General features: G+C 41.6%; 1 protein-coding gene across 1 annotated transcript in view; it reads left to right on the forward strand.

Annotated features, from left to right (window-relative positions):
• Positions 1-15,946, forward strand: part of COL24A1 (collagen type XXIV alpha 1 chain) — a 979,161-nt gene that overhangs the window by 755,546 nt on the left and 207,669 nt on the right. Inside the window, exons 29-31 of the mRNA XM_078645481.1 lie at positions 6,863-6,916; positions 11,194-11,238; positions 11,332-11,376. Of these exons, the coding sequence (XP_078501607.1) occupies positions 6,863-6,916; positions 11,194-11,238; positions 11,332-11,376 (144 nt within the window). The remainder of the gene's footprint in view (positions 1-6,862; positions 6,917-11,193; positions 11,239-11,331; positions 11,377-15,946) is intronic.

Here is a 15,946-nt window from a genome sequence, read left to right on the forward strand (position 1 = left end):
GTTTGGAGCGTTTTGGTCTGACGGTATCTGAAGTGCTGGCACAGTTTGCCAAATTCATCAATCAATGCAAGGGAAGCAATTCCTTTGCGTCCCTGGATATGCACTTTGATTTGAGGGACGGTTCACTGCCAGCGTGCCCAGACTCACAGTTCCCTGCTGGCAGCTGTAGGTGAGGTGTGCAGCCTCCAACGGAATCCCCTGGTAGTGTGTTTCCACGCCCCGCCCTCATGCTACAAAAGCAACCGGAGGAGCCAAGTGAAGAAATGAAAACATGCGCGGTACCCGAAGGATTCAAACTCACCTGCACCAGCTGGGTTGATGAAATGTGGTTCTCCTGCTGGAGACATTGGTTTGGCCCCGATTCTGCCGCAGACTCCCCGAGTTGGCCGCTGCTCTACACAATCGCGGACAGCCATCTTGGGTAGTGCAGTGCATTGGAGACCCAGCGAGGTCTCCCTGTGAAGCCCTGGAGCTGGTGCGTCCCCCTCACGTCAATGTGTACACCATGGGGGCACTATGGTTGCACATACTTGCTTTGGGGGCATCTTTTCACTTTGCTGATATTACAGGTGAAACCTCGACAGATGTCCCTGATTTTCATTGGAAACTTGCTGCATTCAGGAAACCACCTAACATTGCCACATAAGGTATTGTAGTGTAGTTCCTATAGTACCCCTGCAGGACCTGTGCTTTTGGACAACATACACTGTGGGTCGTTGGTAGACTGACTCTGTGCACCCCGACCGCGTATGTTAGCCTTGTTTTGCATTAGCTAGATCACAGTGCCACTAGAATCTCTTTATCAGAGAGATTCGTTGTTGGCAACCTCAGAACATAACAAACCCTGATTCCTCAGACTCGTGGAAACTACATACTACTTTTCACCCAGTCACTCGTGCTTGCTCATTTTGTCTCAGAGAGATACACGGAAGAAACAGTCGAGCGTGTTTACAATAAGAGTTTATTGTACTGTTGTTCTTCTAGTGTAAAATATATGCGGTGCTACAACTGTTACACAGTAGCAGAGATTTAGGATCAGCAGTACAGTGAATAAAAAGGAATAGTACAGTTCTACCATTTTGCAATAGTCATGAACATATACATGAATATAAAAAGCATTTATTTAAAAAAAGCACATACTCCTAAGTTGCCTATCTAGATGTACCTAAGTGTACCTAGCATGTGATAGGTGCGAAAGAGCTAATAAGCCTAGGAGCCAAGAATCCTGCTAGGATTTAATCGAACCCCATTACCTGAATAATGAGAGTGTGGGACCTCGTCCTGGTCTTGAGTTGGACACCCCGGAAGGGATGTTTAGACCACTGTCAGCTGGAGCGACTGTATGCAGGAGCCTCAGCGTCTCTGGTCAGTGTTAGGCCTTGAAGTCTTGGTTTCCTTCTGCCAACTGATAGCAAGAGGAGCTGCATTTATACAGTCCTTGTGCGTGTGTTAGCCATTGTTCACTATGAGGATGACGTTGGGGATTAAAACTTGTGTAGATAGGAGAGGTGAAGTATACCCCCTGGGTAGTGTTCTCATAAATTATTCATATGTGCTAAGGATGAAGTCTTAGCATTTTTGATTGGGAAAAACCTTCCCTCTGCATGGAACTAGGTGAAAGGTTTAGTGCTTAAAAGGTGTCAGTTCCTATAAGGCATTATGTCCCTATAAGGCATTCTGTCCTTGTTAGGAGTTATGTCCTTATAAGGCTTGTTCATATTAAATGAAGGGGAGATGATGTAAGGACAGTGTACGATGTTCCCTGGACCTATATTAGGATACCGATTTGAAATATAACAGTATAATAGCCACACCGGTGTTCCTGTGCTCTATGTTTTGGGTTGAATGCCCTTGTGTCCACGGGTTTCACAAAATCTGCTGTATAACACAAAATAGGGTGCAGGTGTGCTGCACCCTATGGTCTTATGTGGATATTTGGTGATCTATGTGTTTATAGTGACTTATGATGATCTGTCGTGACTTACGTGTTTTTCCCTTATACCAAGTTACAGTACTTGCACTCATATTGTGATTCATATGCTTTTTGTTCTAACCTCACTGCTGCATTTCATGCCCTGATGTTCTGATGTATGTTGTTCTGATTCGAGCACTGTCAGGATAACGACTACTGTCAGAGAATTTGCATAGTATGCACAGTAAATATGATATGTGTCATTTTGGTCCATGTGTTATGTAGAATATATACTATATTTGTATATAATTTTATGTGGAGTCTCTTTTGTGATGTATTCATTGTGTTTCTGTGTGAGTGTGTTGCGCAAATGCTGTACACATTGCTTCTGATGATAAGCCTGACTGCTCTGCACCAAGCTACAAAAGGGTGAGCGCAAGTTAACTTTAGTGTGTAACTTGCTTGCGCTGACTAGGGTGGTGGGTTCTGCTTAGCTTAGGTGCATACCCTAGCCAACCAGAAACCCAATTTCTAACTGTCTGTTAAAAGCATACAGTTTAAATAAGATGTATCTGACTTCATTGTGTAACTAAAGGATCCTTGGTGACTATTAACACAGGACCAGTGCCTATAAAAACAGGTTAATATGTATTCCTAAAACCGGATATTTACCTTGTATCATGAGTCTGTGACAGTAATAGGCATACAACAGTTTCCACCAAGGGCACAAGTGGGAAGTAGAGGCAAATTTAGTTACAAGAGATTATACACGTGTTTTTTTAATCACTTCTCTGTTTTCTCCCATCGCTGCTGTTTATGTACATTTTGCTTATGTGCAGCCTGCCAAGCTGTTTGAATGGTTTTCTGGCTGTGTATCAGAGATCATCACTGCGTTTGCTGACAGCTACTGAAGCAAAAGGTTAAAGAATGTTGGGGCGAATTTGCATTGCCAAGCTCACTGGCTCAAGAAGATGTAGGCAGTAACTTTGTGTTCATGCCCTCTGTCAAGAAGTTGTGAAACTGAGGAGTAGGGTTGAGAGTCTTGATTTCAGTCTGCCTCTGGATTGGGGTAGAGGGAGGTTATCATTATTCCCCGACCGTATTCCAGAGCCAGACCTCGGGCTTCAGACGATGGAAAGAAATCAGCAGATCCAGAATCCTTGTGGCTATCAGACAATAACATCAGAATCCCTCAGTACCCTCTCAACATGGAGTGCGAGTGTGGGGCGGCCAAAGGGCATCTTACCTTATCCCCCCTCAGGCGCCTTGAGACTCTAACGGGTAATTTGTCGCACTTCACTAAAAATGTGATTGATCGATTGATTGATTGATCTTCTGGACAGCTGGAACAATTAACAAAACTACATAGAGGCTCTGCAGCTCGATGTTTGTCTTAGAGGAGATGTTTTTCATAACCATCACCTAGGTACAAACACGGAAATATATGCAGAGGAAGCAAAGACTTGACACAGCATCTCAGTAAGAGAGAACTAGATCCCACACATTAAGAAGGATATTTTACTTATATGTAAGGGTTAAGTGTGCAAAAACTGGCCGCAAAGACAAATTCCAAAGCCACTCAATCTGCTCAGAAACAGCCATGTCTCATTGCATCTTAGGCTTCAAGGCTGGGATGCCAAACCAGACAGTCTTGACATTTTATTAACAAATCTCACTTCATCTAAGTCAACTTCACATGTTCCTGGAGTGGCAGGGTAAAGTCCAGCTGCAAAACATGCATGTTGTGCCTACTTTGATGTTAAAGAGGGTAATTTGTAAATAAGTCCCGTTGGTAGCGCGGCTGTGGCAACATTCACATGGGTAAGCTTGCAGAATGCTTAGAAGATCGCTTTTATAACCTGGACTAACAAAAAGTTAAATACCCAATTGTTGTGACGTTGTACTATGTAATGAAAATGAAAATCATTAGTTACATTGCAGTTTAAGTACAATTATCACAAGAAGGTGTTGTTTAAATGTTGCTAACTAGTTTGTCTTTTTAAACACACTTTAATGAATCAGTGATATGAGAAGACCCAGTTTGCCAGCCAGCATCACCATGATCCCCCCCGAGGCAATATGTATACATATTTACAAGCAAAAAGATGTCCATGGGGACACAGGGAAACTGAAGCAAGGAGAAAATGGGTAAACAACAGGACTAGATGGGACATTCATGGACCAGAGAACAAGTTCAGGAGAAGGTAGCAAATAGCAAAGAAGTTTATAAATAAAAAATAATACAATTATCCCAGAAAAATGCATTTGAATGTTTCTCACAGCCTACAAGGCATGGGGCCTAATGGGCAAGAGAAAGTGATGGTTGGTCCCACTTGAAACAGCTAGTAATTGTAATAAAGCACAAACACCAAACAAAACAAGGAATACCCCTAGCCACGTAGGATAGGGCACAAGTACAACAACAAATGTCAGCAAGCGAGAGCCAGGTTACTAAGTACTCAGGAAAACTGAAAACCCACCAAGTCACAATGATGTCAAGCAGCGTGCTTCTCTTTCCCTGGCCTTTCATACTGTCACTGCCACTAATGTTCCAGAAGGACTTGAGGAATTCCGATCCCTCATAGACTGCACCATGTTGGATTGTGGACATTCTAGATCTAGACTTAGCATTACAAAAAGGAGGCGTCTATCTTGGAATACCCAAAGTCCCGCTCAACCATCACCAGACCCAAGTGCCAGATCCTCCAACTTCCTAATCCTCTAACCTGGATTCGCTGTCTGTCACCTCAGCACTGAATCAGATGCTGAACCAACCAAGACTTTTCTGATACCTGATCCGCAGTGTGAGTGTAAGCCCTGACACAAGTCTTAAAACCAATGTGGCCTTCTGGTTACATTCTTTCCAGCTTAGGAATAGAGGATGAGGTGTTCATGGCTTATATAATGCAAGCTCTGCCAGGAGCAATAGGCCCCCAACACAGGCTTCCATCAGTGTATCTGGTATGACGTAAGTTGCAACACCACTGATTCAAGAACTGAGGGCTGACATATCAGCTCTGCAGTTAACAAACGTTTACAAAGGAAGTAATGGTTATATCAAGTCAAAACAACAATGAAGTGCCCTCTTATTAATTTTAGCAACCGCATAAGAAAAGTGAAGAACTGCAGAGAAACTCTTTGAAAGAAAGAACTATCAGAGACACCCTAGCCTGTTATTCAGCGGGATAGATGGCAGACGGGTAAACAAAAGCTATGCATTTACCTTTGATTGGGAGTGGGCTGAACTGAGCACATCCAGGCATGGAGAGAAATGTTCAGTTAGGCCTCACTGGTCACATTTTGGAAAACTAGGACATGATACTTCTTGGGATTAATTTACCATAAACTGCAGAACATGCTGAAAGTGATGGGTGAGATGCACATGGAAACTTTCCCTTCAATAGATTTAGAAAATTCAACAACCACTAGCAGTTATGTATTATACCAGTCTAGACCTGCCACATTCAAGCTAAAGTGGAAATGTAATCTAGGAAGACCGGAAGAATGCAACTGGTATGGTATTACTCATACTACACAAGAAATGGCAGCTCACAGGCTCTCAATTCCCCGTGAATTTCTGACTGTGAAGGCTATTCTCAGGAATAGGCAAGCTAGCATCCTGTTCAGTTAACAGGGAGAGGCATGGTTCAGAACTTATCTTTGAGGCCTACTGCTGTTGGTTACTTTTCTACATGCATAGAAAGAAGCCAGAGTCCTGAAAGATAGAGTAAGTAGAAATGAGTTGGTGGAAACTTGCAAGTCCACTTATAGCTGCGCTTTGTCTGTGGTTTTGAAGGAGCTGATGGAAGCTTTTTCCTGCCTAACTCTATAGCTTGGACCCAAGAAACAATTCCCAACTGAATGGGGATAGTTGAAGTAAAGCTGAAGTAGACCTTAACATGGGCTTTCACGAACAACTCTTATAACAAGGACCTTGACCCTGAAAATTAGTCCATGAGTGTTTTTTCAAGGAAACCATTGCCATACATTTGTTATGGTCCAGAGATATTATCCGTGGGGGTTATTGTTTGTTTCTGTAGCTGAAACTAAATGCATTGCTACTTCCTAGTGACAGATGTAGAACATACAACCAAAGCACTGGTGGTACTGCTCTAAATTCAATAAAAGATCACAATTGATGTTGGATAATTCCCAATTCCGACATTAGATTTCTTTTTGCTTTCACTCCTTTTAGCCACTAAAGTGTTTTCTTTAAACTACATTTGTATGGGAATTTTATTTCATCTGTCTCCTTACTGCAGTTTTGTTTTTGTTATTGAGGTTCATACACCCTATTTGTCAAAGCTTTGTGGCTTCTACCGAAATGTGCAGGGTCAATTTTTTATTCTTCACAGAAACCATTGTTTCCTTTAATGATTTAGACTATTTTGTCTATGTAGCAACTCAGCCATGTCTCACATTAGGACTGAGGTCTCTTCCCCCTACTTTTTGAACGCTGTTTTCTACTGAAATGTGAAGACATTCTTTGTAACAAGCAACATATAGCTCAATAGTTCTACTTTCCGAAAGGAGTATTTTATGACCTATCATGTAGCTAAGTTCAGGACAAATATCAAGGTAATTTAGACATTTTTTGTTCCATATTCTTTCCAAATTTGAATGATGTTTTATCATGTTTCCATTTAGTTGTTAAGGAATCGAGCATTTCATAGACTGTGTTAAAATCTTACGCCATTTGATGCACTCTTTTTTATTGTGATTTCATTTTCAGGACTTTCTATTATTTTTATATCTGTATTTTTGTAGTTCACCAAAGTGTTCTGGAGTTGCTGCAATATGACATGCCAGTGCTTTATAAAATACAGAAATACTAGAGATGTTGATGATTGTTCATGATTTCTGAAGATTTGGTCTATTTCTGAAAATGTTACTATTACTGAGAAACGAGCCTATTCACTTACAAATGAATTGATTGGTTTATGTTTTCAGGGTCCAAGAGGTCCAGATGGCCCTTTAGGAGAGCAAGGGATCCAAGGTGTTAAGGTAATACGTGATTATTCTTAAATTGTAATTTCTAGTTTTTTTTGTTTTGTAGATTAATTTACATACAGGGATGTGGGAGCTTTGGTTTCTTCACTACATTGACCAAATAACATCTTAGGTTAGATACAAAGAAGGGTTAGGCTGGAATGCCAGCAGACAGATGTGAATGGGTGCTACCTGGCAGGCCATTACAGTTCCTGATTTCAGTTGCATAGTTCAAAAGAGCTGGGGAAATGTCTTTGTTCATTGAATCTTGAGGGTCCAACTTTCAAATTGGAGGTTGGTTGGGTTTTATCTTTAGGATCTGAAACAGAAAAATGTGTATTGTTATGGTTTAGTCTTAGAGTATGAAGACCACTAGTGACATGATCACATTACAACATGCTTCTAAGGGTTTTGGGAATATCCCAAGATACCCATGTCTCCCCTTTCTTCTCACAGAGACTTCTCACACAGAATGACCATTTGAGCATAAGCTTTAAGTACCGCATGCTAAACTCCTGCTCAGTGAACTGTCCTTCTCTAACAATACCTTCAGGAGGAGGATGGAGCCGCTGCAAAATAACAATGGCATTCCCCTATCTCCTTTGGCACCTAATGCCACTGAATGACAACTGCAGCAGCAGCCAGTTGTGTGGGGCTCTTGCTATAGCAGTCAATTTGTTATAGTGGAAATGGTGCCAGGAATGGTGTCTTCGTGGAAGGTATTGGAATGTCAGATGCCTAGGTAAAGAACTTGGAACTTGGGCACTTACTAATTAGTGCACACATTCTAAGCATGATAATTGGCTGTAGTATCTCCAAAGCTAGATAATCTACTGCTATCTAAAATGGTATAGTATATCCTTATATATGCTGATGGTTGTGCCGGTTGTTAAAGGATTTGAACCCGAGTGGCTCAGGCCTATAAAGAGGGAGAGGGCTTTTAACAACCATGATAGCCTGAGGCAGAAGGGCTATACTCCTATTAGAACAATCCACACACTAAGGGTAGAATGTTGTAAATTAAAAAAGGAGAAAATCAAAGACAATCATTGGACTACTAGAGCAAGAGACTTATACCAGCCAGTATTAGCACTTAGACACTGCACTGTCTTCACTGGAGCACTCCAAAATCCAGTGTTCTAATATAGCCTTCTAGCCTGCCATAGTGGGCTATGCCTGCCGTTAAAGCCCCTCTTCGGCTTGGGCCTTTAACATGGGAGGGGAACTTTAACGAAGGTATAGCACAGAAAAGGAGGGCTATAAAGATATTAGTACATTCCGCCACTAGAGGGCCGAACGTTCTCACAAATAAAACAAAAGCCACACAGAGCCCAAGGGGATTGAAATACCCATGGGCTCCGTGAGGCCTTTGTTCACAGCAACAGCTCTGAAGGACAACATTGGAATGTTGGAGCTGAGGGCTTCTAACAGCAATTAGAAGCCTGGAGCACTCCATTGTTTTCAATGGAGCTACCAACATTCTTTAATAGCCGGTATAACTCTGCTACGAAGGGCTATAAGACTATTAGAACATTCTGCCACTAGAGGGCAGAATGTTCTAACAAATAAAATAAAGGCCTCTGGAAGCTCGAGGGGATTTGAATGCCCTTGAGCTCCGAGAGGCCTTTGTAAAACATTGGAATGTTGTTCTGCGGGTCTTTACTGCCCGTAGAAGCATGGAGCATTCCATTGTCTACAATGGAGCTCCCAACATTCCAGTGTTCTAATATTACTTAGTAATACTTTCACAACTGACAGTGTTCTTCTGCCATATATAAGGGTCTTAATATTGGTACAACAGCAATAGATACAGAATAAATATCGGTGCTCCACCGGTGCCTGTTCTTTTATTTGTTGAGGTAAATTAGGCATTTCCAGCGGTATTCATTTGTAAGAAGGTTATTTTATTGGGTTATATGTGTTGTCGGTTGAGGGGCACTTCCTAGTTAAGCTTTCAATATCTTGTCTGGAGTGCTTCATTAGTAGGCACTCATTTATTAAGTGTCACAATGGATGAAAAATGGATTAACATTGAACGTACCCGTGCATAAATGGTGAAATGCAAATGCAGGTGTTCATACTAACAGTGCTAGTGCTTCTACCATGCTGCTTGCCAAAACTGGAGCAATCAGTGCCAACAAAACGTTTTCTAGGTCTATTTTATGGGGTAAAGATACCTCCGAAATTCATGTCAGCTTCCTGCAAAAACCTTCATCACTGCTCTTCCCACAAATATACACACAGTGTGTTTCAAATGAGTAAACATCTCCCACCTTTGCTAGTGGCTTTTTGGTATATCATACTGCCTCCTAGAAAGTGCTTCCATTGCAGTGCATGAGGTGCATTGTATTCAGCATGTGATGGGGAACATTTGATGAATATCATGACAACAATTATATCTAGGAGTCAAAGACAAAGGAACTCACTGTAAAAACAAAGCCTCAACATGGAAAAACAATAAGTTTGTAAGCTAAAGGTGGAGACCCAAGTATGCACCCAAGTGTGACAAAAATATATCTATGTGAACTAAAGCTCGAGGGCATGGGTACATTTTCCCATCAGTAGCCACTCTGTACCGCCCTTGTTGACATCATTTGGGTTCTCCTTGCCCAGGAGACAAAGGAAAAACAGCCTATTGATGTTATTAAGGCTGCTCCAAAACCTTTGACGTGATGTAATGTCAGTACTAGGACTTATAGATGATATTTTAAGTATAAGTGGCGACTGAAAAAGCTTTTTTAGTCGCCACTTATACTTAAAATATCATCTATAAGTCCTAGTACTGACATTACATCACGTCAAAGGTTTTGGAGCAGCCTTAATAACATCAATAGGCTGTTTTTCCTTTGTCTCCTGGGCAAGGAGAACCCAAATGATGTCAACAAGGGCGGTACAGAGTGGCTACTGATGGGAAAATGTACCCATGCCCTCGAGCTTTAGTTCACATAGATATATTTTTGTCACACTTGGGTGCATACTTGGGTCTCCACCTTTAGCTTACAAACTTATTGTTTTTCCATGTTGAGGCTTTGTTTTTACAGTGAGTACCTTTGTCTTTGACTCCTAGATATAATTGTTGTCATGATATTCAAGTTGGGGAATATATCTAGTTTGGGTCGTTAAATCTGCCCTTGGACCCTCTTTTCTAATTGAGATTGTTGAACATTTGATAAATGCAGAACCTATACTGAATGACATTCTGTAAAAGCAGCATGCTCTGCAGTGTAAGGAAATGCTTACTCAAAGAATGTTCGAAACATAAGCAAAGAAATGCTCTATTTCTTGTGTCATGTCATATAGTTTGGTGAAAAAAAGTTACAGAAAAAGATTGTCTTGAAAAATAAGACCTGACTAATGTTATCCTGCATTTGCTTGCTTTTCTTGGTGAACTGTTTCATTACTTGCTCCGATGTTGGATCCGGCAGTTGTCGTTCCATTGATAGTGTGCTCTTACCAAAATTGTATGTGTCATTGTATCCGTTCTAACATGTTGCTGCTTATATGTGCCATTGTTGTCCTCCATCGTATCATTGGCTGTATGTGCCACTGTAGTCTTTCTTCTGTATCCCATTGTGGTCTGTCTTCAATGCTGCTTGTTTTATGTGCCAATTCTTAAATATAGTACTTTTTTTTAGAAACAATTCAGTCTTTCAATATTAGTATAACCTATTGTATTACATGTTCCTGTAATGATATTACAAATTGCAGTGCCTTTAAAATAAATACATTACAGATGCTCTTTTTTCAATCTAGCAACACCCTGTAACAGCCTGTGGTCCTCTAGGCTTGTGCTGTTCACTCCCGGGAAAACTAGTGTAGGCAAAGCCAATAGGTTTGCAAACAGCTTACCAATGGGCTTTGCCGGTTCTTGTTTTTGATTGATTGGTGTTACTGTGAACATTTCTAACCAGACGTGGACTATCACTATATAGATGAACACTCTTTGACTTTGTTGGTGCTATTTTGGTCAAAACAACTCAATTGAGAAGTTCAACATGCGAACATGTATGCATATTTATAGTGCCCATTTCTCTTCACTGTTCTAAGTTCACTAAGCATTTTTAGTATTTACTTTATACTATTCTCAATGTGGGGTTTAGCTCACGTACTGCCTTTCCTCAACCACTTCAAACCTGCTTCAAGATGTGAGTTTCTCTGTGCAGGTAGTACCAGTAATGAACAGATACATCCGATTGCATGTTGTGCACTAAATGTTTGATTTTCTTTTCTTCTTATATTATGCTAATTGATACATAGTCTCTAAAATATATTTGCTTTCATATTTTTGTCAGGGTGAAAGTGGAGAACCTGGGAAAAAAGGCATAAATGGAAATATTGTAAGTAGGAATATCTCACCACATTTGTGCACTATCATTCCCCTTGTCTTCTATAAAAATGTGTCTGAAATAACAAAATGTTTATTTTCCTAGGGCAAAGCTGGTCATCCTGGAGACAGAGGTGAACAAGGAATACCAGTAAGTATCAGAATTTAGAAATTCTAACTTGGATTCTATTGGACATAAGGTTCCAGGTTCATGAACCACATGTAGCTCAACTCTTGTGATCCTTTTTAATTTCTTTACTTTCTCTATACGTTCCAGTACTCTGACATGGCCTAAATGACAGGTAGTGCTATATGAAACAATTAATGAAATAAACAATTGATGAAATAAACTTCAATATCACTTTTTTTAAAGAATCACTCCCATTCTAAAAATGTTCCTATTTCTTTCGGTATTGCTAAGATTTAAGACGTTGTTCCCAGTTTACAAATTAAAAGGTTTAGGCGATGGAACATAGGACTTTTTTTATTTTGATCTTGCACGGTTGCATTCCATAGCCCAGTAGGGTGCTGATCCCTTTGCATTGCAAAAAAACACATATGGATGAAATTATGAAGTCTCAGATGTATTATTTTCTTTTTTTCACCTTAAACACATTTTTCTGTGTGGACTTTTCTTATCAATCATGCAGTCTGGAAAAACTGGGGGGGCATGCGGTTCCTATTCATGTTTCCACACTTCTAGCACCTTTTGTGCCAGGGTTATTCAGGTATAAATTAGGAAGTGCAGGAAATGTGTGGGACAGACATCCCATCTCTTTGTGAATAGTCACAGTGTTATAATTCTGTAGATTCTGATAGAGACTTCTAGTTGCAGATTGCTCATCTTTTGAATATTCCCCATGCGTCTGACTGGATTCAGAAACTTTTCAGCAGTACCTCTGCGTGACATCAGGTGGTGCTGTGAGACTCTGCACTGACACTGTTCCGCTCTGGAAATGGTGTTTAGAGCCTATATGGGCACCCACTCTCTGCCCTGACATAAGTTCCTTTCTTCCAATGCCTCCAGATGCGGAACTGGAGGTCCCATCATGACTTTCTGAGACTTTTATCTCACAATCTTCTTGTGTGCAGGACTTCAGGGCAAAGCTTTACATTGCAGAAACAAGAAGACTTCTCAGCGGTATAGCTCCAGTTTTGGTCTGCGTCGAAAATTCATTCTTGGTCCCACTCCAGCCATTCTTAAAGTCAATGTAGTGGTTTGAGAAGCCGGTCTTCACCCGGGTCGAAATCACCAGGTAAGTCAAAAAAGAAGCACACAAAATTGACAGGGATTCCACCCCCTCACACTACTCACATTCAGCTGAACAGGCATGAGATGGAGCCAGGACACTCGATCTCACTCCCAAAGTCATCCAACTTTGTAGTCAATCACACAGCTGTTCAGGCACAACCAGAGCTACCAGGGGTCATAGCCATGCCATGCCAGATTGAAGAGTCCTGATCATCCATCCTCCAGCTCTTTAGATATCTACTGACCTGCCCAAAGAACCGAGAGGCCCTCCATCTAGAGTACCGCAAGCAAGTTCACTTCGGCACCAGATGAACCCTTCAAACGAGTCTTGCCTCCAGCCTCACTTCTGGCTCTGCTTCCGTTATGGCGACCTTCGCCAGCCCCGGGGACTTCAATACTCATGCTGACACCATCAAGGCCAGGGGACAGGGCCCCAATACTTCTTTCCAAAACCATGTTGATGCCTGTCTGTCATTGATTGAAGTAGCACCCAATACCTCCCAAGGCACTGCTTCCCCCACCTGACTTGCCACCTCCATAAGGGAGACAATATATATTACATTCCCTTTTAAGTACAGACTCTGACAATAATTATGATCCAGGTAATGAGTTTGATCAACACTACCAGTATGATAATTGGTAATATGACTTACAAGAGGCTAATGGTCTTGATACCTTCCTGGAAACTGGCTAATTCCCACCCCTGGACCAGCATCGGAGAAGTCTGCATCCTACACTATGGTTAAGTGCAGGGAAGCTGAAGTCCTTGACCTCCAGCTCCCCACCATGGAGGTCAAGACCAGTGTTTTGGCAGAAGTACTTCAACCGGGGCAAACATCTTATGAGTCCCTCCTTTTGTTTACTGAGTCATTGACAGATCCCTTATTTGGAGCACGGGCCAAACTCTCTTCTGGTCCTCCAGTTAATTGAGAAATTTCCAAGTGCCATCTCCCTGCTCTGTGCGCCGCAGCTTTTATTTTGCAGAACCCTTCACCCAGGAGTCTAGCGGTACAAGCCGATCTAATTCCAACACTTTCCATACCACTTCCACTGACGGAGAATCTAAGTGATTGGAGATGTTTGTGAAACAGCTGTTTTCCTCCACCAGCCCGGCCCTTCGCTTGTTAAATACCAGCTGCCTGTTAGGACGGTATTACCGTGCTCTTTTGGACTCTGTGGCACAAGTCTTCCCAGGTATGCCAGAGGAGCTGCCGACCTGTGCTCACTCAGGTGATCCCAAATGGTTGTGACGTGGCCAAGTTCATGATTTGTTGTGGCTTGGACACTCCTGATTCTATTTGTTGAGCCACTGGCACTAGTGCTGCCATTTGTGACTGTGATCTACAGGGTGATCTGGCAATGTCCAGTCCTCCTTGATAGACTTGCCCTTTGATCTAACTTGCCTGTTTGGAGACAAAGCTGATTCTGTTCTTGAGTGTTTAAGGCTACAGCTTGCTCTCTGGGCCGGTCTGCCCCTCTCACCAACAGCACCAGTACAACCTTTAATTTTGTGGCTTTGTTGGTAGTGCCCCTTACCGCCATCCTGTCCAGCTTCTAAAAGGAACCCAGCAGTTTTGCAGTCGAGGCCATGGTGTCAACCACTCTAGAAGTCAAGATCATCAAGCTGCTCAGTCCATCCCTCCTCACCACAGCCCCACCTGCCAAACCTTACCTTATCCGGTGAATGGCAGAATCCACCAATTCTTCCCAGTTTGACAGGCAATACCGTTGGTGGGTACTACAGATGCTTTGATTTGGGCACAGCTTAGGGTTATCTTTCAGCCCTTTTGGTGTTCTTAGATTTGACAGATCAGCCTTCATTGTTTAAGTCACCAGTTTAATACAATTTTTGAAAGGGCTGCAACATATGCTATGTATGCTCATTCTACCAGGGTGAAAGCTGCTACCACTGCATTAGCATACACAGTTCCTGTCCTAGACATATGCCAGGAAGCTACTTGGGCATTCCTCCATATGTTCATGAAGCACTATTGTCTGGACAGTCAGGTTCACAAGAGGGGAATTTTTCTGGTTTGAGTCCATTCGCAGGCCCACCTCCAAATAGGTACCATTTTGGTATCTGTACAAAACATGAGGAATCTGCGGCTAGAAGTCAGAAGAAAAGGTTTTTACCTTCAGTAATTCGCTCTCTGGTAGACGTTCGATCTAGCCGTATATTCCTCACCGACCCTCCCATCCTCCCCATTTTGTTATTGGATTATATCCTTGAATAAGACCTCAAGTCTAGGAATCAGCCCTCTGTTTACAACCAATGTGCTGTCGGGACTCTGCATCTGGTAGCGTGGACAGGCTGGAAAGCAACTGACGTCAGTGTGCAGACATGGCACCTATCTGTGCTCCGTACCTAATTTCTAGCCCGTTGAGGTACTCCTGACAAGTCTCCAGAATATTAAAAATCTGAGGCATCTGCTGCTAGATAGAGTCTCTGCTAAACTTAAGTAACTTGTTCATTCATTTAATTGTAGTACATTTACCCAACCATGCCCTCACGTTAAAATGCAAGTAAAAACAGCTCCAATTAAATAGCAATATTTCAACTGTTATTGAAGAGCATGGTTAACTTAATAAAAATTGGACCCGCTAGTACTTTTTGGGTATATCGATTACAATAATATTGCAAAGATAAATATACATAGGTATGTCTAGATTTACTAATCTTACGTCTACTTACATTGGTGGTATATTTTCAAAGTATCCTGATGTGGAGTTAATCTATACTTCTATAAAAATATAAACCGTCAAACTATTGTGGCAGTCAATATTCTGGATACAATACTGCTATAGGAAATATTTTTCTTGTTGCTATTCTGGCATGCAGCCCAGAAAACCTAAGGCGTGTCTGTAATCAGAATGTGCACTAGATTGGAGCACTGAGGCTGCCACTGCACAATAGTTTACTAAAGTTGAGTAGGGCAGACTTGATCGACCCCACCTTGTTACAGTGCCCGAGATTTATGTTCTGGTTCTCGAATATTTTACATTTTTCTGGCTGGGTTGATCTTAGTTTAACTATATAGAAACATTCAGATCCTACCTCTTTTCACCATCACCTGTGGGTTAACCCTGTGGTGAAATCCATCGATAATAATTTTCAATGTTTAATAGAGCAGCTGAGGGATATATTAGTTGGCAAGTATTTTTTGTTTATATTTAGAGTGTTTCAACCCATTACTGGGAAGTAGATTTTTATTAATCCTAGCTGTGTATAAAATTTCATATTTATATTTCAGACCCATTTACAGACTCTACTCCAGATTTTGTTTTAATGCACCTTTTAAATCAGAGCTGCAAGCTAGAATAGTGAAGAGTGAAGTAGGTGTGATTTCATCATACTGAGTCTTTACTTCCTTTTCGTAGAAACCTTGATTCATTTAAAAATTGGCTGCCCTGAGTAGTAAGCATAGTTCGAAAGAGACTTTTCGAAAGAGACTTTTGCATCTGGCGCGAA

Source organism: Lissotriton helveticus, chromosome 1_1 (genome assembly GCF_964261635.1).
Source record: "Lissotriton helveticus chromosome 1_1, aLisHel1.1, whole genome shotgun sequence".
NCBI classification, from domain to species: domain Eukaryota; kingdom Metazoa; phylum Chordata; class Amphibia; order Caudata; family Salamandridae; genus Lissotriton; species Lissotriton helveticus.